This window comes from Haliaeetus leucocephalus, unplaced genomic scaffold (assembly GCF_000737465.1).
Source record: "Haliaeetus leucocephalus isolate CR32 unplaced genomic scaffold, Haliaeetus_leucocephalus-4.0 Scaffold932, whole genome shotgun sequence".
Classification (NCBI taxonomy): Eukaryota; Metazoa; Chordata; class Aves; order Accipitriformes; family Accipitridae; genus Haliaeetus; species Haliaeetus leucocephalus.
Genome location: NW_010973368.1, coordinates 17095460 through 17119207, shown reverse-complemented (window position 1 = coordinate 17119207; position 23748 = coordinate 17095460). Strand labels below are relative to the sequence as shown.

At 40.5% G+C, this 23748-nt stretch overlaps 1 protein-coding gene across 2 annotated transcripts in view; it reads right to left on the bottom strand.

The window, feature by feature from the left end:
- DYNC1H1 (dynein, cytoplasmic 1, heavy chain 1) overlaps positions 1-23748 on the bottom strand; it is a 47476-nt gene that overhangs the window by 23125 nt on the left and 603 nt on the right. For both annotated transcript variants that reach the window (XM_010583953.1, XM_010583952.1), the window contains exons 2-37: positions 20207-20294; positions 19426-19599; positions 18948-19203; positions 17840-18026; positions 17389-17660; positions 17052-17279; positions 15460-16536; positions 14996-15175; positions 14235-14384; positions 13835-13981; positions 13549-13689; positions 13233-13409; positions 13009-13119; positions 12807-12926; positions 12345-12584; positions 11680-11835; positions 11196-11309; positions 10457-10567; positions 10167-10376; positions 9620-9766; positions 9227-9393; positions 8336-8509; positions 7429-7594; positions 7162-7350; positions 6884-7078; positions 5895-6177; positions 5522-5622; positions 3849-4008; positions 3316-3559; positions 2938-3121; positions 2235-2447; positions 1818-2056; positions 1551-1707; positions 931-1158; positions 465-695; positions 192-332 (exon numbers count right to left, since the gene is read on the bottom strand). In XM_010583953.1, the coding sequence (XP_010582255.1) occupies positions 192-332; positions 465-695; positions 931-1158; positions 1551-1707; positions 1818-2056; positions 2235-2447; positions 2938-3121; positions 3316-3559; positions 3849-4008; positions 5522-5622; positions 5895-6177; positions 6884-7078; positions 7162-7350; positions 7429-7594; positions 8336-8509; positions 9227-9393; positions 9620-9766; positions 10167-10376; positions 10457-10567; positions 11196-11309; positions 11680-11835; positions 12345-12584; positions 12807-12926; positions 13009-13119; positions 13233-13409; positions 13549-13689; positions 13835-13981; positions 14235-14384; positions 14996-15175; positions 15460-16536; positions 17052-17279; positions 17389-17660; positions 17840-18026; positions 18948-19203; positions 19426-19599; positions 20207-20294 (7358 nt within the window). The remainder of the gene's footprint in view (positions 1-191; positions 333-464; positions 696-930; positions 1159-1550; positions 1708-1817; positions 2057-2234; positions 2448-2937; positions 3122-3315; positions 3560-3848; positions 4009-5521; positions 5623-5894; positions 6178-6883; positions 7079-7161; positions 7351-7428; positions 7595-8335; positions 8510-9226; positions 9394-9619; positions 9767-10166; positions 10377-10456; positions 10568-11195; positions 11310-11679; positions 11836-12344; positions 12585-12806; positions 12927-13008; positions 13120-13232; positions 13410-13548; positions 13690-13834; positions 13982-14234; positions 14385-14995; positions 15176-15459; positions 16537-17051; positions 17280-17388; positions 17661-17839; positions 18027-18947; positions 19204-19425; positions 19600-20206; positions 20295-23748) is intronic.

The following is a 23748-nucleotide window of genomic DNA, read 5'->3' as shown; positions in this document are numbered from 1 at the left end:
TTTTAAACCATACAATAGTTTGTAGCATCAAATGTGATGTGTTTATTTAAAGAGGCAGCTTGTTCGCTGAACTGTGAAACTGTAAAATTTAAAATAGTCTAGTGTTTTGTTTTCCCAGTTTCATCTCCAAAATCTAAAGCAAGCTTCTAAGAACACAAAAGAGCAATACTTCTAGCATAAGAAAGGCTTACCTCATAGTCAATTATAGGTATGTTGGGTGCAGTCGGCAGTGGCACAGTGGTAATTCTCCTGATGTATTCTCCCAGCTCTGCTCTCATTTTCAAACGACTGTCTCCAGAAAGAGACCAGAGTATTGCATAGACCAGGTACCTCTGTAAGAAGCAGCAAAAGCAGCTATTGGTTTTAGTGTAATGGAACAAAACTTAATAAACAGTAAATCAAATCTAGCTGCTATACTGACATGTCAAACACAGCAGTCACTTATAGCAGCATATTGTATTTACCTGGATGTAACGCTCTAGTTGATCTATCTGCATTGGAAAGTCTGGATGATTGGCATTGTACTGGGCTACGTTGCGGCAAGCTTGATGCAACATGGAGAACAGAGAACCAAGACAGCGCAAGCGGGTGAGATCCATAATATGCTCCAACTTGAAAGCATGTTCAAGTGCTTTAGTTACCAGGCCATTAGATGTGAAATATGGCTGCATTATTGTTGCAGCATCTCTCTGAATCTGTTGGGGGAGACAAACACTGCTGAAAGCGCTTGCTTCTCATTTGATTACCAGGCAGCAGGAAATAATTTTGTTTTAGATGCTTCAGAGTTCAATATTCTTTAAAATAAAGAAAAAATACGTAAAGAGGAAGCCAGCTTTTCTATGATAGGCTGTCATAAATTCTAAGTACACCATACTACTTGTGATACAAGCATTCTTACTAAATTATCCCATAATGTAATCTAAGTTATACCTGCAACATTGGGGATGCTGCTTCTTCTCCTTCATCTTCTTTGCCCTTTCGCCTTCGCTGAGCTTCCTCCTCACCTTCATCCAGAGGAATGCTTCTCAGTCTGGCCAGGAAGTTATTGAATATCATGTCTGTACTGAGAACATCTTCACTGAACCAGACCATGCCACACCTTGACACAGTAGCCAAGGTGGCATATTTCAGATCCTGTACCTCAAACATGATACGCACCTAAAGAGTAGAAATTTAAAACAACAGTTTGAAGTAAAAACAAATGAACACAAAACAAAACAAAAAAACTCCCCCCAAAAACCAGACCTTTTAAAATAATTTGTATTTAGCCTTTGAATCATCAACAGCAGTATTAAACTATCCTAAGTTCATCGTTATTGATTTTTACCCTAGACTTTTATATAATCCACAAAGTTTGTCTTACAGGGTCAGAGTAAGTATAACGTGAAATGTTTGTTTCCACAAAAGCTCCTAACTCCAGCAAGCCGCTACCTGAGATCAGTATTACTCTGCTTGTGATGACAAAGCAGGACAGCACTAGTATGGATTAAGATAAAAGCAACAAGTTTACAGGACAGCACATAAGCACATGTAAAAAAATGTAGCATTACATTTGGCGGAAGGCTGAGACGTTCTCCATTTGGCAGAGTCAGCAGTTTGTTGTCATCCAAAACAGAGTTCAAGTTCTCAACCCATTCAGGGTCTACATCACCATCAAAGATAATCCACTGGCGTTTTTGTAGTTCACCTCTCACATTGTCTATGATTCTACATTAAAGGAAATATTTATTGCAGTAGAGAACAAAGACTCAGTAAGGCCAGATTATTCATGGCACAAATGTACTGGCCATTTTTAATTTGTGCTATTAAAAACTCACTTTCTTAGGACATGTGTAAACAAGCCATCTGTCCATTCTCTGGTGTTTGGATCTAAAGTACCATAGAGGTGATCTTTACTGATTGCTTTTGGATCTATAATATGAGCAACACCTTCCACACCCTCCAGCCGTTCGAGGGCTTTCAGAAGTACTCTCCAAGCCATGCTCTTTCCACTTCCAGAGGGACCGACCATCATCAATCCATGATTTATCTGTGTAATCTGATACAGCTGAAGAACCTGTGACAGAAGAAATGATGTACCAACTAAGTCTTAATGTCAGTAGTCAATCTAAGCTTCTATGTATTGCTTGCTTAAGACAAGAAAAAAGGAAAAAGCTTTCCACGTTTCATAATAAAAAATGAAGTTTAGTCTCATACATAAACTTCAATTCCACATTTTCAGTTTTATATTTTACCTTTTCAACCCACATGCCACCAACTTCTTCTCCATCACCATAGGTAAGGTACATTTCCTGACACACTTTCTTAAGCTCCTCTCGCAAGGCTGTCATCTCCCCACGATGATACTGTACTCCAGGGAATACATCAGAAAGGAGACTGAACAGCAAAGGAATGTCTTCTGCAACCAGTTTTGGTACCATAGTTTCACATACACTTTGGATCAGGATCTGCAGAGACAGTCACGTTTTGGTTAAGATTTTTTGTTAAGTTTGCTTTACCAAATGTGCTTGACAAGGAATACTTTGCTAAATACTTCATTGATGAAGCACCAGACCACAGTGGTCTTGGTAAAAACAACCACTGATGGGGTTTCAACTTTGAAACTACACAATGAATTCCTATTTATTTTCAGTTTATACAACTGTAGTTTTTTATGCCTCTTCACTGTGCTTTTGGTATTAACTGCTGAGGAACTGAGCAGCAATAAGCGTTATGAATGCACCACCTCATAAGAACAAGTCTTTCACTGTGATCAGGGACTCCTAAGACATGTTTAACTTTGTGTTTCTAAGCTATCAAATTACTACCTTTTGTAACTAACATTACTTTGCTTGCAAGGCTTAACCCTAAATGTTAAACACTGCAGGGTTATTTGCTTTGTTCAGTGTGCATCCTGTACTTTATCACAGAAGTGAAGAGTTCACACACACATATTACCTCTTGTTCTGGTAAGTTCTCAGCGATTTCTCCCTCATCAACAACTTCACCACGCTCTTCTTTCTCCCGCTTTATCTTCTGAATCCTCTCCCTCTTCACATTACCTGCACTAACCAGCACACTCTTCAGTGCTCTCAAGCCAAAATCATAGTGACTTTGAGAGGACAGCTGTTCATCACAAAGCCTAAGAAGCAAACCAGACAAAATACAATTTGATTCTCAACAGGGACCAACACAACACTCGGTAAATGTCACTGTTTACTTGAAATGATTGCTTGAAACAACTGCTGCACAACATGCTTACTGAGTTGCAAAGAAAATTATAGCTTTGAAAAACAAGCTCTATTTTTACTGATTGGAGCCAAACTTGCTACTCACTTGAAGAATGGTACTATCTTATTGGCAAGCACTTCAGCTGTACGGAAGCCTTGGGAGTACAACATGACCTGGGCAATCAACTGACGGTCTGGTTTTGTCATTGCCAAGCTACGGAACAACTTCTTCAAATTGTCAGGCAGATTTGATCTGCCTGCATAGCCAGGATTCATGGTGATGAAGATAGCCATGTCAGGGCTCACTTTGACTTGTTTGTTCAGCAGCTCACAAGTAATTGGTGTTGCAGCTGAAAGGAGAGTGCATTTAGTTACACCTGAGTCAGTGATCAATTACCCCGACAACAGAAGTCATACTTTATTCTATTTTAGTTTCCTACAGTAATGGACAGTGGGTCCTCTAGTACTGCAACTCAAATACTCAAATGCAAATTTCTACCAGCTGAAAGTTACTTCAAGTTTTTGATAGAAAGTGGCTTCATCCTTGGACTGTTTGGGAGAAATGTAACTGAGCAACAAAACAGCATAAAGGACACTAAAGATGCTGTACAGCACTATTAGGAATGAACGATTACATACTCTTGTCATAGTTGGGGTTGGAATGCTCTCGCAAAGCTTCCTGGATGCACTGAACTTGCTGAGAAACGGCTGAGAGCATACGCTCCTCCAGTCTGTTGAACTCATCAAAGCAGCCCCACGCACCCACTTGGCAAAGTCCCACAAAGATGCGTCCCATTGCCTGCACGTAGAGGGGAAAAGTCACTGAAGTTGCATGATCATTCTTGCCTATACGTAGGCAAACGGAGCAGAGAAGAGCACTTTATACAATGCATCCAAGACAGGAAGGGGCTGCATTTATATGTAGGTTACCACTTTTGTAGTACTTTGTAGTTATAAAAGGGTTCTAACTGACTTTCAGATGTTCATTGCTTCATACAATCACAGAAGATGATCATAGCTTCCTATTACTACATACTGTACTGCAGCGTATTCACAAAACAGTCAAGTCCACTGCATGTTTTGTTTGCTGATACCATTAATGCTAGGTGCAGTTCTAGTTCTTTATCACAAGGAGGATACTAGAATTACAAAACATTTCAGAAGAGCAAACTGGATTGCTAGAGTATGATAAGGCTTCCATCTAAAGAACAACCTTTAAGGTAGGATTCTGTAAAAGGCAGCATGAGGGAACATAATAGAGGTCTAAAAGCCACTGGTTTAGGATGAATAGGAATCAACTGTTCACTGTCTTTTCCACTACAAGAACTAAGAAATCATTAGAAAAAGACAAAAGAAGGTACTCCTTCATAAAGTGCATAGTAATGCAGTAGAGAATGCTGTAGAAGCAAGTGTGCATGTGGATTTAAGACAAGAAATAGGTATCCAGAGAAAGGTTCACTGGAGCATGAATAAAGTAACCCATTTCAGCTCAGGACCTTCTGATCCTCACAACTGTCAGAGGTATGAAGGGGATTGGGGGCAAGGAAAGAGTATCATGCACTATCTGTGATCTTACTACTCCCTAGGTATATTCTTACACTCACCACTACAGGCCAAATGCTCACTATATGGACCCCTGGTCTGATCAAAATATAGCTGTACAGAAAAAAAACCAAAACAGATGGGCAACCTGGCAGAGTCAATGAAGTATCATGATTCCTTGTCCATGTTTTATATTGTTTTTTATATATATACCTGACTGAGGTTTTTGTTTTGAGACATTTGCTGTGTTACAGTTTAGAGAGGCATTTCATCTGGTCCTCAGTTTGAAGATATCATTGATTTTGAAATATTTAGGTAAATTTTCTTAGTTTTGAAGAACCTTTCACATGCTGAGGCAAACTTCACAGTTATGTCGCAAAGGATAATTTGGCAATAGTACAGCTACTTCGGCAGTCTCACGCTCCCATCTGTGCTCCATTAAACCAGTACTACCAATGCAAACTAAACAGTTCAAGTTTCTTTCCTAAAGCCAGTCTTAAGCCCCCACCCCATACTTTCTCTTCCTTTCCCTCCATTTGCTGCCATAGAACTACCCGGTCTGAAAAAAACCCAAAACTTGCCCAGCAATGTTCTGCCCCACTTTTGCTTTAGGCATTTTTGTTACAGAACGTCTATATGATATGCAGATACTGGCTCAGTTAAGACTTTTAATCATCTTGAAAATAAACACTGCTGGCTGTTTCAGAGTTCTGAAGAGATTCCTACTGCTTGTTAGCAAAGACTACATTTTTTTAAATCAAACAGCTTACCTGGAAGTCAAATGTTTCATCACAGTTGAAAACCAACACAAAGCGGCCAAGCTGATGTCCAAGAGCCTTAACAGATTCTGTTTTACCAGTACCAGCAGGACCTATTTTTGAAATGGGACAGACATATTTTAGTGTTTATCATCTGAGGTACCACTGCCTACCCATGTAATCTGCCAGCATGCTGATTCTGATGGTCCCCAACAAGAAGGTTCAGCAAAACCTAAAACTGTTACAGCTTCCCCCAAAAGACTGTTTTGTTCTTCAATATCTTAGTTAAAAGTGTTCTGCATGTTTACACTAAAGCTATATATTAGAGAGAATAAGAGTTTATATATATGTCTCAAGTTTTTATTGTACTTCAGTACAAACTTACCAAATGGCGATCCTCCAAGTCTTGCCTCGAGGGCTTGTGTCATTGTCAGGTAGCAGCGGTCAGTAAGAGGAGTCTGTACTAGCTTATCCTGAACACCAAGGTACTCAAAACCATAGTTGAATTTGGCATTTGCCATCTGAATGGACAGCTGTTGCAACACATCTGTCTGTTTTGGGTCAAAGTAGAACCGCATTTGGCTGAGCCACTCAAAGGACTTGGAGTTGTCGATCTTGCTTTTGATCAGTGATCTTGTAACGTCTCGCTGGTGCACCAACTCAGTGATCTGGAGAATGAAGCAACTCCTTAGACTACAGCAATACAAGCCTCTGCTAATAACGCCAGGAAACCTACAGCTTCTCAGATTAGCATAGTAAATTGCCATCACTTAGAAATCACAATCTACTGACAGTCTCTGCCTTAACATCTGTTGTTACAAAGACAAAACTAACAATGTTGACTGCTCTTGTTAAGGACTTCACTAGCTTTCAGCAAAGCACTCTGGTCTGGTTAGTCTTTTAATCCATTACACTACTGAACTAGGTATTTTACTTGCCAGAAACTACGCAGACAGACAAGCACTCCTAAAACAGAGCAGATATTTTCCTCTCAAAATCTATAGAAATAACCCAGGTCAATTTTAACCCCCCCCCCCACCATCCTTATCTACAAACAAAAGCATATACTAATTACAATAATAAGCAGCTTAATGAGTTATTTTATGTTTGAAAGAAGAAATCAGTAACTTCTATATTTGGAAGGGCTAATTTGAAGAGCAATTTAGTGACCTGGTCTATAATATGCTACCACACATTAAGCTGATCAGAGTGAAAAACTACCAGCACCTACAGGATCAGCACTTGATGTAGTTGCTTAAATTGCATGAAACTTTTTCCTAGAGGAAAAATAAGTCTTAGATTAATCAGTCTTTTCATTAAACTTTAAAAATCCTTACCTGCAAACCCAGAAGAGGAAAGGAGGTTTTTACTCACCAAGTGCTCCAGTTTCCTTCTGCGAAGAGGTGGCTGCTCCATCAGCACAGAGTCTGCCAGGACATTGAGTGTGACCTCAACATTAGCTAGCACAGAGTGGAGAGGACTATTGTCTCCAACTCCACCCATACCATTGAGGGCTGACTCTACGTTCTCAGACCACGCAATCTGGGCTGACAGGACAACAAGCTGAGCCTGTGTAACAAAAATCCTCATCAGATAGTTTTCCTCACTGAAGTGACCGAGCTGCAGTATGCTTAGGTGTTCCATATTGATACCTGGTATTTGTCAATCCAAGAGATGTAGACTGCTGGATCAATTGAAGTTGCTTTTCCAAAGATTTCTACTTCAGTAACAGATTCTGCAAGCAATTTAGCAAGGGTCACTCTCATTTCTTTTTCAACAAGAGTGAGCCACTCATTGATCTTGGGATGTTCTGTGATGGAGACAGGTGTTTTGAACAGCACCTGCAAGAATTAGGTTTAAGTCAGCCCGCATTCACTTACTTTCAGAATTTTATTTAAAAAGAAACACTGCAGCTGTACCTCTTCTCCTTCACGTGAGGATATCCCAAGAACCACAGAATTATCTTCACTGAGAATAATGCTAGAAACGCCAGCAAACATCTTCTTGAAGTGTTTCTGCAGCTTAGCAACATTTTTGCTGTTTCCAATGATTTCAAGCAAGTCTTCATCACCAACAAAATAAAACCTAGTAATTACATAAAATTAGATCTATATCAGAACTCCTACTATCACTTTTAATTTATTTATGCTTCATAGATGGCCACTATACGGGAGTAATTGACACTCATTTCCCCAACATCGCAAGAGTGCACAAACCATAAATTTGCTAGAAGTTGTACTTCAGTTTTAAGATTAAGTCTCAGTTCATGTGCTCTGTACCATACAAAAGTGTATACATGCTCCATACTGTGGATAGTTTTCTTTACCTACTCATCCCTGAAACATCCACAGTAGAGCTTGGGACTGAATTAAGTCTATTAGGCAGGGAGAAGTCCCACTCAGTACCTGCCTCACCCTTACTCTCTCATGCTAAGTGACAAACTAGTTGAGGACTACAGGTAAGTCAGAACCAATGACTTAAATACTGGATTCTGACAATTTAGAAACCTTCCTTCAATCAAATGCCAGAATTAAGCAGTTCAAAATAGAACCTGTAAGTTTACAGAAACCAGCTGCAATGGTTCCTTAAGCAATATCTGAATCCTACAACCAGCCACAGATGAGCAAGTAAGGGAAGTTTTAGTCCCACTTCCTGAGAAGCAGCTATAATGGCATTCTGTATTTAGCCAACAAATATTTATGTTATAACATCTAATATATATGCAATACATGAAAATTGGCAGAGGCTTTACAGAACAGTGCATCAATTCTTGCACAGAAACATCAAATTACTTACTTCAAGAGTCAACTAAAATCAACTTCTTACCGAGGGAAAGAGGACCTCTCCCTTTCCAAGTATTCTCCCAGTGCCTTCTGTATCTTCCCAAGCAAGTCTGCCAGTCTCTCTAATGACCTCTGCACACCTTGAATGTTGAGAACGTCCATCACAAGTGGAGATTTGGACACCTTTTTCATGAGTGCCAAAAATTCAGTGCTGATGCTGCAAGTAAAATAACACTGTACGTTAGTGCAAATTCAGTTATCATGGGCCTGCAGAACATGAAAGTTATTTGTCTCTAATGACCACTGCCTCTCCATTTGTTGCAGCTGCCCTAGGGAACAAAAGGCTAAATTCCCAAAATAGCTCTTCATCTACCTCAAGTCCACAACAACAAAATCTAACTTCTTTGCAATGTTCAATCCATAAATTCCACTGCTGAAGGTCTACTTTTCTTCATTCCCTGAACAGATGCGTAAATCTGATTCTTCGATCTGACTGGAAGCGTGTGGAATGAATAAGGATGACCAGAGCAACTTAAAGCAGAGGAAGAAAATGACATTTGAAGGATGAGACTAAAGGCTGCAGCAACTGAAATCAGCCTGCTTACTGCACCCACAACAATGCCAGAAAAATGCCAGAAAAATCCTTGAGGTAGCTGACTGGAACTAGCAAGAAAAACCACCCAGACCCCAATCACCTTCTAAAAATTGTACATCAGCCTGTTTATTATAAACCTTTTCCTGTCATAGTTGTCTACATGCACCTCGTGCTGTATCTGTTTGCTTGATGAACTTATGTCTACAGCAGGGCTGTAATCCAGCTGGACCAGGTGAGAATACAGTTAGTATTGCAACTTGGAGAGTGCTAAACTGAAGTCATGGAGTTGCAGGCCTGTCCAAGGGAGGCAAGAAAAGAGCAAAACAATTAAAAAGTTACCTCTGGAACCGCTGGGTCTCCACAGGCAGCAAGTGCTTGATGTCTGCACTACCGGTAAAGATACCCTCTAGGTAGACCCATCGCCTTTGGACATCTATCCAGACATCAAAGAGTGCCATGATACGGTTCAGCTTATCTTCCCAGCTAAGGGCATCTTCCTCAAACACCTGAAGTTTAAACACTGCATTAATATTCATTTTAATAGTATCAGGAGTTTGACTGCTAATATTTACTAGTGGAAACAGTTGTTTGAGAGTTACAAAACATGCATATGCAATTAATTGTCTGTCAACTTAAATAGTGACTATAGTCCCCTGCTGACAAACACATAAACTAAAGAAGAGCAGAAGGCAGAATTAAAAGAAGATTCTTTAGCTTTGTTCTCCATTTTACCTTGTAGTACGGTGATAGCTTCATAGCAGATACACTGTTGATGTGCTCTTTTACTTTGTTGAAAAGGTCATCCCATCCACGAATCAAACGACACTTATTCTGGTAATTGACCAAGTCCAGTTCATAAGTGTTCCACACTTCTCTTATCTGAAGAAAAGAATGTTTAAGATCATCAATCATGTCTGCTCCAACATAGTTACAAACTAGAAATGTATTACAGTAATCAGATTTTACTTTTTTTACCCAAGGATTCTGGGTTTACGCTCAAGCTTTTGTTAAAAACATTGACAATATGATGCAGTTAGGTAAAACTTAAGGAAGATGGGGTCTTTGCAGTCATTTCAAAGGACTGCTTTTCCCAAATAATGCAAGTTTCATCAGAGGAAGCTTACATAGCTTTAAGCTGTTCCCCAAAACAGAGTGCTCCATGAGTCTCAGCGCTTGCATCAACAGCTTAGACTGACTAGTTTACTACACAAGTGTCAGCCACCCAACAGCAAGCCTTTGATTTGCTATTAAGTGCATACATACAAGAGCTGATACTAGCCTGTTTCAAGAACTCTTCCAAAGCCATCTCTCCCTGAGCCACGAGCAGCACGTCTTTGACAATTGCTTCATTCCTCTGTAAATCGACATCCCAGATCTGACCCAGCGTCAATTCTGAGACAACCCAGTTAACGTGAAGCCTTTTCATCAGCTGTTTCCAGTGACGATCTTTAAGCGCCTCGGATTTCAGTTCAATAACTAACATGTTTATCTACAGAAGACAAGAAAGCAAGTTACATCCTTGAACTCAAACTACAAAATACACACATTTTAGAAATGAGTATAACTTACCTTCATGTAGCCCTTCAGAAGTCTCTGAACATACTCATAAGAGGCGTACTGTCGCAAGCGGGCAGGGAAGTTTTTCAGTTGGTTCAGCAGACCATCTAAGTTTTGTCGAAGCTGTCAGTAACATAAAAACAATGAAATCCTTCTCTGCAAATGTTATGCATATAGTTGTAAAGGTTTAAAGTTGTCTATGTATTTTTCAAAAACCTGTCGCTAATGAGGTATTATTGACAGTACAGCTCTTTTAGTGTTACACATATTTGCATAAGATGTGGTTACTCCATAGCGGGGAATGTAATTTTATTGGTCTGAGTAAGATTTATGACATAGTATGGCCACAGACAGTTTATGGCTTAGTGTTCCTACCGTGCTCTACCTCCTGAGCATCGAACTAAAACCGATGCTGTTCATCCAACCATGTAATGAAGTCTCCCTAATGATGCCCGACAGCCTATTTAAAAACAGCACAGTTTCTTCTCTGTAGATTCAGTCCAATCTCAACTTCAAAACTACTGGAATTGCATAAATCCAGTGCAAAATTCCTTAAGCTGTGACAAGACCCTGTGAATTTTTTTCAGCTTAGCATGAGAAGAAACACACTCACATGACAATGAAAAAGGTACCTGAACACCGAAAACTATCTGGAATGTGACAATTGAGCATGTCTATCTCAAGAGGTCTAATTCCTAATTTGCATATACTTGCAGTAGTTACATTGCTTATGTATACAGAAGTTAAGTACCTTGCGAGGCTGTACTGAAACCCAGGGCTGTTCTTTCATTTGATCAATCTGTTCCCAGACCTTAGAGAGTTCAGACCAGACGCCTTTGAGATCCTGCAACTCTTCAAGGGCTACCTATAGTAAAGAATGTATCAAACATCAGCAGTTATTCCCAATTTCTTCAAAGTCATTAGCATGGGGGAGTTAAGCAGAATACTTTTAACATGTCAAAAACCTTCAGATAGCTTGCCAATTCAACAGAACTGCAATAGCAGGTGACCCAGATGAGATTTTCACATCTCACGTCACATAATGCCTTCACAAGACTAAGACAGTCAAGGAAGAGATCACAGACAATCTTTTAAGGCTAGAACTAAACGAGTGTGGAGATTGTGTCTTGACACTAGTACAACACAGGCTCCAGGTCACTCTCTTAAGGGAGAGAGAGATGGATCTGAAACATTTTCATGTGAAACTGACAAGAAGTTGTGTGAGCAGGTTGTACCTGGACACGCTCTTCACTGCCACTGAGTAGTCCTGTATCTGTTAGTTCCAGAGCTTCTTTGGCCTTGGCACACTTCTCACGATCATCCTTCAGCCTACCGAATTTTCCTTCGTAAATGGTAAGAGCTTGAAGAGCCTCTTCTGGACGCAGGTTTCCCTGAAGTTTGCATGGGATACATTAATCGAAAAACCCTATCACCAAGTTGAAGCCAAGTTAAAAGTAAGGACTAAATACTAAATGTTGGTTTGTCTCCTTTTTCCATTTCCAGTTTGCTGACAATAAGGGTACACACTAATCCAGAATAAGTCTCATCCCACTTTTACATCCAGTTTTTTTGCTTTAGTAAATATCAATTTGGGGGAAAAAAAAAAAAAGGCAAAAAAGCAGCTCAGTTCTGAATCCTCCTACATGCATGCCTCTGACATATCCGTTGTTTCAGCCAAAGCTTCGTTAGTAACTGAAGTCATCTTGCTTTTTGCACCTAACAAAGGCCTACATTTTAAGGGTACATTTCCCTCTGTGGCCCCCCCCCCAAACCATCACATTGGCAAGTTATTACAGAATCCTCAAAAATGCAAAAAAGCATAAAAATAAACTGCCTACTTCTTATTGAATGCAGAGAATCTACCTCATTTGCTGAAAGAGTATTAATCATCACTACTTACTGTTACGGGCTTTGTTTTCTCCCAGTCTGTTAGCAAGTCAATTGTTCGGCTCTCCACTGCACGATCCTCTTGAACTATCTTCATCTGCAAATTTGCTACTTGTTGCTGAATGGCAGAATCCTTTCTACGCATGATGTCATTAAAGGCACCCCATTCTCCTTCAATGTTGTCAATGTACAGCCAAGAGGATGGAAACTGGAACCTTTGTTTCTCAAGCAAGCGCTGACCATTGCGATAAAGCTACAAGAGACAGTGGTTGTAAGCTATGAAGACAGAACTAAACTTAAGTCGCAAGGCTAAATACTCAACGTATTTTGACAAGCGCTCACTATAGAGTTCACAGGATTCCTCAGGATATGAAGTTCAAGTCTGTTCTCAAGAGAACTTGAATATTGTGAAGCTGCATCCTAAGAGCTAAGCCTAACGTTTCCAGAAGTGAGAATCATTAGCAAGACAACATACCTCAACTTGCTTTTCAAACTGCTTGATTTTACGTTTCAAGGACTGCACGTATGTGATGAACGTCACTGCATCTGATGTGCTGGCAGTGTCCACTGAATGCTGCTCCAGTTCTTGACGGGACTGTTTGGGGCACAAATCAGTGTTTTAGAAGTCTAGAACAGTTGATCTGAAAGTGAAAAACTGGAATTTGCACTTGTCTTACCTTAGAAATTTGTGAATGAAACTCTGTCATATTCTGACCAAGCATTTGGCCAAATTTGCTGAGCACTTCCTTGTGCCAGGAGTCATACTTCAAGTTCACCTTTGATTGTACCTACAAATTGAATAAAGTTACATAATAGTAATTTGTTGTCCTTGCTGTTTTCTGTAATACACCCATTCTGGAATTTAATGCATTTATCACAAACAATAATTACAATTTCTTACCTTTCCATAGTCTATTACAACAGGTCCAAATTCTTTTCTGGTTTCTGCATTGTCAAATGTTCCTCTTGCCTTTCTTATCTGAACCAAAAGGGCTTGCCACTTATTCAGGTCTTCTCCAAGACGGTTGTATATGTTTTCAGCCTGCATATCCCACAGACACTGGTACTGCAGCCAAACCTAATTGAGGTATTTCACAAACAACATTCAGAACTTCTCCAGTATATTCCAAGAGTTATGTGTCCCCAGCCCCCAGGAAAACTGAGAGAAAAGTCCATGTTCATTTTAGTTGTAGCACTATGCAGTGTCAGTCTCCTACCTTGACATACTGCTCCACTTCAGTCACAATTCCCATGACAGCAGAGTACGACTCCTCCAGAGCTGCAGGACCATCAGGCATCCTTGTCAATGCATTACGATAGAATTTTTCTTCCTCAGACAGCTCATAGTGCACTCCAACCTAAGAACCACAATTACGCATGTGATATACATCAATTTCTAGGGCACTCAGATTCAGTCCTAGAGCACACACTAAGATGCTGAGCACAATTAATTGCAAAGTGAAAATAATTGCTCAGACTTAGATACAACTTCATTACACTTACCTGATATCTCTGACTTTGAATTCTTGGTAGAGACAGGATTACCATCTTCCAAGAAAACATTTCTTGATAAAGTTTGTATCTACACTCTTCAATTGGTGGATTCAAGTATATCACCTGGTTGGTAATTCTTAGTTCATGTACAATGTTCTGCAGAAACAGTAAACACACTCAGTTTTACTGGCAGATACTACTACTACATGTAGGCAAGAATTTTGGACTTCAAGCAGCAGCACACACTTTTGAAAAATCAACTTGCACTTAAATGGGAGGAGGCAAGTACTCCTCCAAAATGAGATGCAGAAGAAACATTTATCTCCCATATAAGCCTCAGATAGAATTCTTGCATTAAGTAATTGACAATAAGGAAAGACACAACAAAAAAACCCACACCAAAACTTACTTTGATCTTCGGTTCGCCACCAGGCTTATGGCTCACTTGAGGAGCATCTGTATCCATGTCAACTTCTGCTTTGTCATCTGCTTGTCCAAGAAGAACTTGGGTCCAGGCCCTCAGTCCAGCTTGCAAACGAACACCCAGGATTCTTTCAATCTAAAGAAAATAAGCCACATTGAAGGAAAAAGCTGCATATTTGCTGCATAAAGATCCCCACTGTTGATATATTCTGACACCAGGCACACTATGGTGCCTCAAAGAACCAAGTGCTCCTTTACTAAGTCATTAAAGAGGTCTAAGAGTTTTGGTAAATTTTCACTGAACATCAATTCAAAGCTTCTCCCGTCTTCATGGACTTTAATGGAATTAAACAATTTTAACTGCTTTGAAGTTGGCTTACTGTCCAATAACCTGAAACTTAACAGGCAGAACCAAACAATATGAAGGCAATGAGTCTTTGCTACCTGCATAGCAAGTTTTCACCATCCTTTATCTACCTCGCTCCCCAGCACCTTCTAGGCAGCCAAGCTGTATCAAACTTTTTTCTTCAAAGGACAAAACTCCCCTTGAATTAATTGATCCCCAAAGTCAACAGCTAAAAACAAACAAGTCTTGCATCTTCTGTATACTGAAAACACACTGAAATTTTCAGAGAATGGCGAGACAGAATCTTCCCTGGGTGACTATGAAGAGTATAATCAAAAAACATTTTGCACTTGCTTAAAATGTTTCCTCTAAATATATACTACTCCTTGATCTCAACCTACCTCCATATCCAACTTATTGACCCAGATTGGCAAATTGGAATATGAATGAAGATTTAAATCATCCACAGCTTTCTGAACCCTGTTCAAGATTTCCGAGAAAGTCTTGTGATCATACATGCATGTTTCCAATGATCTCACTTCCAGGTCTATTTTCTCTTCAATAATGAGCAGATCATCCACCTGAAATGGTTTAGGAAAAATAGGATGTTTAGTTTGACAGGTTAGAGGCAACAATAATTATGCAGTAATGGTTAGTCACTTCTCTCTATTTGGATGCAGCAAGTCCATCAATTTCAGTAGTACTAAAAGATCCATTCAGCTGGCCAATTTGTGCCAACTTGATCAGCTACTTAACCAAAGAGCTACAGAACAGGTCATCAGCTATCCAATTCCACTTCTGGTTAACCACACATTACTGAAGTATAAATGTAAAAATTTTGCAGAATTTGAAAGATAAAACAAACCTTTTCCTGGAAACTGAAGACGGTCTCAGCTAAGCGCTGCACGTATGGATCAAGTTTGTATGATTCCCACACAAGGGCAATTCCTTCTGCAATCAAAGCCTGCACCTCTTTCTTCAAGCCGGCCACCAAAAGCGAGATAGTATTCCGCTCTTCTACTTTTTCACATGTTCGTTCATATGTACGGACACTTTCAATGAGAGAAATAGCAAATGGGTAGAGCTGGTTTGCTTGGTGAGCTTTGTTGACAATTGCTAGTGGAACACGGAAACCAAGCCATTTCAGGTTTCGGACTTCTTTTGAAAGCGTAATTATTTCTGGGAGGAAGTTGACTTTCAGTTTCAGGACGTTTCCAGTTCGACCTCTAACACGAGTGCTTTCAATAGTGAAAATACGACCAGACACACCAAGATTGCGTTGCTGAACTTTTCTTGCCCAGTCATCAAAGATCTCCTGAGTGTTGAGTTTCATGCGAAAGCTATCTCCATCCTGCTTTAGCTTCTGACCTTCTACATGGTTCTCCCAACCTTTGCCAAGGACATCCTCAACACGCTTCATGTAAGCGGTGAGCTGTCTGTCAATCTGTTTTGCCCAAATTATAGACCCAGACACAGGAGGCAAGTCACGAACATGACTCATTTTACAAGCCTGACTCTGTGGGTATTGTACTTTAAATTTGTCATGAAGAGACTCGATATCATCTTTTACACGCTGGATCAATTGTGTTTGATATTCTCGAATGGCACCACGAATGTGAGGTCTGACAAACAAAGCATTAAACCGGGAGAAGATTCTGAACATTTCATTAGCATTCTTTGCTGTACCAAGCTGGTCTCTCAAACGGGCAGTTATTCTTGTTTCAACTCTATCAATTCTTTCATCATATCGTTTCATTGCTGCCTCCCAGGCTTCTGTACCTTCTTTGGAAACGTCTAACCCATCTACTTCCTTAACATTCTCATAAGCAAGATTGACTTCTTCAATCGCATTAGCATCTGCAGCATCAAAAAGGACTTCTGCTACCTTCATATCCTGTGGTTCAGGTACCTCTCCTTGATTTTGCTGGGCAACAGCAGTTACCTGCATTAGAATCACAGTTTAGTGAGTTGGATGCTTCAAAATTTACCTACAAATAACTAAACACAGACTGTTTTAATAAGAACTGCAAAACCCCTACAAATTAGTACCAAATCCTTAACAAACTTGCAGTCATGTTTCAGATTTAAGTTCCACAAGGAATGGGGCAACGCAGTTACTTCACAAACTTCCACTACTGTGCAGCATAATCTCATTTTCCACTGTGGTTTAGCTAAGCTAAGTATTTATACACACAAGTATTTGCACTTATTTACACTCTTCTACATTATGTGTGGACTTGCTGTGTCTATTAACATGAGCATGGTCATGTAGTATGTGATGTAGGTCAGAATTAAAGCTAAGCCTATTAGCAAGGGTTCAAAACTAGACTGTTTTTGGAAGCAGACAGTGAAACTGAATGTTACATTCGTTCTGTGTTGGTAACTTTTTAAAGCAACAGTGAACACTCTTGAAAAAGCCACACAGATTTTCTGTCTGATAATGACCAAGAATATTACCTGAGGTCGCAAGACTCTCACAATAACTGCCCTCAGCTGCTCATGCTGACGCCTGAATTTCCTCATTTGATCAAGACGACCCTGGAGTTTCCTATGAGCAGGATTGATACGCCACACCATCTTCAGGTTCTCTTCCCTTTTTCTTTTCACAATATCTCTGAGCAGAACTTGTAGCTTCTCATATTCATCATCCCAGGTTTGGAACACTTCAAAGCAGGCAACCATTACCTGAAGAGAGTTTCAGAATAGGAACTTAAGCTCCGAGATGAAATGCTTCCTGAAAATCACTATTCAATGTAAAAATACAGCCACCAGTATCACAAAACCATGAACATACCTTTTCAAATTCTTCATAGGCAACATGCATCAATTTTCTGGTTCCCAACACTTTAAGTAACTGAGAGCTCAGATCTCTTGAAATAGCCTCCACTAAACGCAGTGCCCTTTGGATTGGGTATTTTGTATTTCTGATTTTTCTCAAATGGGTAAATATTGCAACAAGGGCCTGCCTTATTTTGTCCAGCTCAGTAGCAGATAGCAAGTCATTCAGCGGAAAGTCTTTCATCAGTGGATTATAGTCATTCACAGTTTCCAGAGCCTGTTTTAGACCTAAATGTAATAGAAAAGACTGTGAATATAATTTTTCATTTCGTTAATCAAATACGTAGCTTTAACTAGACCAAGGTTACTCTAAACAGCACCGTTCGTTGTACCACAATGTTCAAGTTTCCTAACAGCTTAAGTTCTGTAGGACATTTGTGAAAAATTTTATTGAACAGACATTTTACCTGTGTCTGTATCAAAGCTCACGGTTGCATGAAAACGTTTGCCATGTTTTAGAATATCCAGAGTCAGAAGAACTTCTGGACTTTCACGTTTTTCCTGAATGCGATACAGAGCTCGTTCCAAATTTAACCAGAAGCTTATCTCCTGTAATGCAGTGCCCGATGCAGGGTCCCGATCTAATTTGGTCACCTTAAAAGTAACAGAGACAAAGAGAAGGGATGGAGAAGAGCATTTAATTTATATGCTTCAACTGTAAAAACTTGCTCCGTTACTAAATATAATTGAAACACATAACATCTACTAGGTTTTAATAATCAAACCTCAGACAGTTTTGGCACTCATTCTGTGAGAAGTGTAGGAACTGCAGCGCAACAAGAGTCAAAGTTTAATTCCAGTGGTCCTAAAGGTCGGTTTTAAGACCTTCGTGTAGTATCTTCAGCACAGCCTAAAAAGGTCACCTGTCCACTTCCCTGATCAGTGTCTGTATTCTGGTTAATGGCAGATAAGCCAGACAAGAAAACAAACATTTTATGCTCTGGAGTAGGAAAAGGCACCACTGTTCCATGACCAGTAGCTGTTTACTGTGCCCATGGAGGAAAAAAGCCAGAGTAGTATCTGAGATGCTATTTTTGAGTGACAGCAGAGTTCTTTTCAAAAGTAACAGGCAGGAGTACAAGAGATTACAAGATAGGACTGCAGCAACTGTTCTGAAGTGGTTGTGGATGCACCTGGGAGAATAAAACAAACCAACAAGACCTTTTTCTCTCAATCTGCTGCAAAGATTTGAAGAATACTTACAAAATTCACAAGGTTACTGCCAATTACTTGAGTCTATTACAATAGAGATAAAACAGTCATGCTCTCAGCTACCTGCAGAACAATTTAGACTAGACTCTAAATTTAGACCAGGCTTAGTCTAGTCTAGTATTAGACTTAATCTAATTTAGACTAGCATCTCTGATGACTCAGAAAACTGGTCTCAGATCTTCAGAGTATCCTGCATGGAGCAGTATTTCACCAGTTAAAACTGTGAAGACAATAAAAAGTACTATGTGGAAGTTCTTATCACATCGTCTAGTACTTTTTTTTCTTCTTTTTTTTTTTTTTTACCTTTTGTATCTCTCTAATCCAGCGGTTGACTCCAGATTGTAGCTGATTGAGGAATAATGGATCCTCAGCCTTCTCACCAAAATCTGTAACCTTCGGTTTTTCTCCACGTTCATAACACTGCTTGGCAACATTAGTAATGGTTGCATGAATTGGCAGACTAATCTCTGGAATTTCAATATTCTGCTGCAGATGCAAGAGGCCCATTTCAAGTTCTGCAATCTTTTTCTCAACTGAAGGAGCCATCTTATCTCCATCCCTGAAAAAGCACAGATGTTTCCATATAAGAAGCCAAAACAAAAACCATACACAACACATTTAAGCCATCTGAACTACTTCCCCAGAGTCAGCAACAGCATCATATGCAACTGTGTGCTTAAACAATTTCACATGACTTGCCTTGAAGAGTCACTGCTACTTTTTTCATTAAACACCTACTTTAATTCACTAGCAGAGAAATGCAGTGTTTATACTGAATTACCTGTCTGCTTTGCCAGATTCTCTGATATAGGACTTGAAAAAGGGAGCAACAGCATTGCTAATGAAAGAGTGTAATGTTTCATATGGAGAATCTTCACTGAGAGTGAGCACTCTCAGTTGGGAAGACACTGGTTTGTCGGCATCAATCACTGGTGTACGCTTAATGAATGCCAGGCTGCAGAACAGAGGAGAGAGTTACCAACTAAACATTTGAAACTTAAGTGACAGTTACAATAGCTTTAATCTGACTGCAAGTTTAGGTTGCAGGAGTCAAATGTTAACCTGCATCATCATACTTTATAATCTTTCTTCTAAGAGACTTTAACACAAGTCTTCCAATAAATACATCTTTCTACTTCAGTAATGAGCCAAACGTAGCTATCAATAAAGACTGTGCAGTATGGGCACACTAAAGAGGCATACATGAAGCTTCAGAGTTAAATATGCATTAAGGTTAAGTGACAAATATGTAAGAGTCAGACGTAACTGAAAATTATTGAACCCAAGTTGCGTATGTTACATTTGCAAGTATGCCAAATTAATAAGACCTTGTTTCCTTAACCTCAGAGCTAGAAGTCCTAAATCCATTCCTTTCAGCCTCATGACACACCCTTTTTTTATCAGAGCTTCCACCCTGAAAAGCTACTGCCCCACCTGAATAAAGACACTGCATGAAGCACTAGGTAAACTGGAGGTAAATTTGTAGGTAAAGTCAGTAAATCTGCTTGTGTAGGTTTTGCATTCATAGGGTAGAAATGTCAAGATCTATTTTACTAACTCACCTGTTTGATTTTATTCCATAATGAATGTCAGTGCTGATACTGTAGGAAATGAACTCTTTTTCCTCTTCTCCTTCATCTCCCACATCCTCTGCAAAAAATATGTATGTAAGAAATACTCTATTTCTAAGGCATCTGCCACTCTCAACAATCTTCTGCTATTACCAGACTATTTTCTAACCTTCAATTTCTACACCAACGTAATTAACTAAATTAAGTTAAATTTACCTTTGCAATATCCCTCAGATTTGGAATGGGTTCATTAACAAAACTCCATTAACTTTTTTAGGTTGCTATAAAAAATGATAAAACATTACAAGCAGAAAATTATAACTCACATTTTCAGAGAAATATCTTCTGCAATAGAGAATGTGCATTTATTTGTAGACATATGCTGCCAGGATAACTACACTTCAGTGAGAACATTAAACAGCTGCTTTTTTCTTTTAAAGGTTGCTTTGTATTTTCAGACTTCTTCTTTGAAAATGATTTGGAAATTAAGTCTCTGAACAAAAAAAACCTCCTGACAAAACAAAAACCCAAGTCATGGAAGTACTCGGGCATTACCACAGCCAATGTATCACAGATGATGTAATTGCTGGGGATGCAGGCAGTGGTGCTGCAATGCAGTGATTTCGGTGCAGAAGGTTACTCCCTGTTGGGGGACACGCTCTGACTGGACACATTACAGTGGACTCTTGTCCTGCTCTGATTTCATTTGGCCCTTCATAGGAGATACAGCCTTTGGGTGTCACATTTGTGATCTCAAGCACCAGAAGCCTGCTCACAGAACAACACTGCACTAGATTCCGCAGGAATCCGTATGAAAGCTGTTGGCAGGCTGTGTAGCTAGTGATACTTGTGGTGGGCTGACCCTGGCTGGACCCCAGGTGCCCACCAAAGCCCCTCTATCACTCCCCCTCCTCAACTAGACAGAGGAGAGAAAATAAAACAAAAGGCTCATGGGTTGAGGTAAGGACAGGGAGAGATCACTCAATCAATTACCATCACAAGCAAAACAGACTCAACTTGAGGAAAATTATTGCCAATAAATTATTGCCAATCAAACCAGGGTAGGGTAATGAGAAATAACACCAAATCTTAAAATACCTTCCCCCCACCCCTCCCTTCTTCCTGGGCACAGCTTCACTCTTGAATTTTCTACCTAACTGCCCCCCCCCAAGTGGTGCAGGGAGACAGGGAATGGGAGTTGGGGTCAGTCCATCACACGTTCTCTCTGCCGCTCCTTCCTCCTCAGGGGGAGGACTCCTCACACTCTTCCCCTGCTTCAGCCTGGGGTTCCTCCCACAGGAGACAGTTCTCCACAAAATTCTCCAATGTGGGTCCTTCCCACAGGCTGCAGTTCTTCATGAACTGCTGCAGTGTGGGTCCCTTCCACAGGGTGCAGTCCTTCAGGCACAGACTGCTCCAGCGTGGGTCCCCCACGGGGTCACAAGTCCTGCCAGAAAACCTGTTCCAGCGTGGGCTCCTCTCTCCATGGGGTCACAGCCTCCTTCAAGCATCCACCTGCTCCAGCATGGGGTCCTCCCTGGGCTGCAGGGGGACAGCCTGCCTCACCATGGTCTTCACCACAGGCTGGAGGGGAATCTCTGCTCCAGTGCCTGGAGCACCTCTTCCCCCTCCTTCTGCACTGACCTTGGTGTCTGCAGGGTTGTTTCTCTCATATGTTCTCACTCCTCTCTCCAGCTGCAATTTCTGTGCTGCAGCAACTTTTTTCCCCCTTCTTAAATGTGTTATCACAAAGGTGCTACCACTATCGCTGATTAGCTTGGCCTTGGCTGGCAGGGGGTCCATCTTAGAGCTGGCTGGCCTTGGCTCTGTCGGACACAGGGGAAGCTTCTAGCAGCTTCTCACAGAGGCCACCCCTGTAGCCCCCCTGCTACCAAAACCTTGCCACACAAACCCAATACATACCACATAGCATTTTTCATTACTCAGAAATATGGCTTCTGGTTTATTGTATTTGCAATCAGCAATTTACTTCATACTACCTAATCCATGCACAGTTTTCAATAATTTGCTTCTAATAGTATCGGAGAAAACAAGGTCTCCATATGCTCCTGGAGGTTCCGAATCTGTTAAGTTTGAAGACTGGCTGTCAATCAGAGAATCCACTTTCCCCAAATAACTGCTATTAAACCAGAAAACATCAAGGGAAATGCCTTCTGCTCATAGTAAATTATTATTTAGCTTCTAAAACACCTAATAAGCATCTCAATTTGTTTTTAACCATACATATATAACAATACCTACGCGACAAGCCTGGAGCTAACTGATCACCACTATCTTCATTACTTTCAATCCGAACTAAGATTAACCAACCTCCTGAGCCAGACATAAGAGAAATTTAGAAATCATCTGCATAGCCTATTAACATCCAGTAGATTTTCTTTAAACACCATATTGTGAATTCATAAAGATCGTTGTTCTCCGCCCCCCTAGAAAATTCTAGTGTTATTGCTGCTGAAAAAGAAGTCTCGAACTTTGGAATGGGAAGGAGGAGGATAATCCCCGGAAATAGGCATAAGATAAACAAAGACAGGATATTTTGGGCAACATCTTAAGTTCACAGTGAATAGACAGCGAGTGGAAGAACCTTCTTCACGTTTCCCGCAGTGTGCAGTAACCGCAGGTCATGTATCCAGTATCTTACACTGCAGCTGCTGACATGTTAAATAATGCAATATGAAGTATGACTATTAAGATCTGACATACACCTACAGGGACTGAACCAACGGCACACTAGGCGCAGAGATCCAGAAGTTTAATATTAAAATTTTGCAAGCTCAGATTGGCAGGCATGTAGCCATATATGGACTGCAGGTCTTGTTTAATAGTAAAGGTCTGTGTTATTAAGGAAGCCTAGTTATATTTTATTGTTTATTAGGCTGGATTCTGTGACAACAAGCACCTATTTAGCAACAGATTTCTTGGCAATAAGAAGTCATTTTAGAAATAAACAGTCAGCAACCGCAGTGTGTCAATAACAAAGATGTTTCTGAAGTCTGAGTGTCAACTTAGCTGTAGCATTTAACGCAGCATTTGATGAGATTTCCGAGAACCGTTTACAAGCAGCATGGCCACCAGGCTTTGCTAACTAAACAAAGACACTGCAAGGTCTACATCTTGATTTATGAATTTCGGAGTCTTGCTGATTAACCATGGAAAAATGCTTTTTCCAGGCTGATTCAGGTTTGGGTTTTGGTTTTTTTTTCTTTTCTCCAAGGTTTTGGGGTTGGTGGTTTTTTTTCGTTCTGTTTCAGGGCGGTTATCTGCCATGCCAAGGAGCTCATTTCCCCGGCAGAAAGGAGGCCGCAGTAGTTAGTGCCTACAGCCTACTGACGAAGCACTTTCGCCGCCTTTCCAAGCAGGACAGGCTACAGCCGCGGCAACGCGCAGCACCCGCGCCCACAGCCCCGCCGAGCATCTGCCCCGAGACCGCCGAGCAGCGCCGGCTCAGGCCCCAGAAGCGCAGAACAAAGAATAACGGGGGAGGCCGGGCCGGGCGGAGGCAGCCGCCGCCG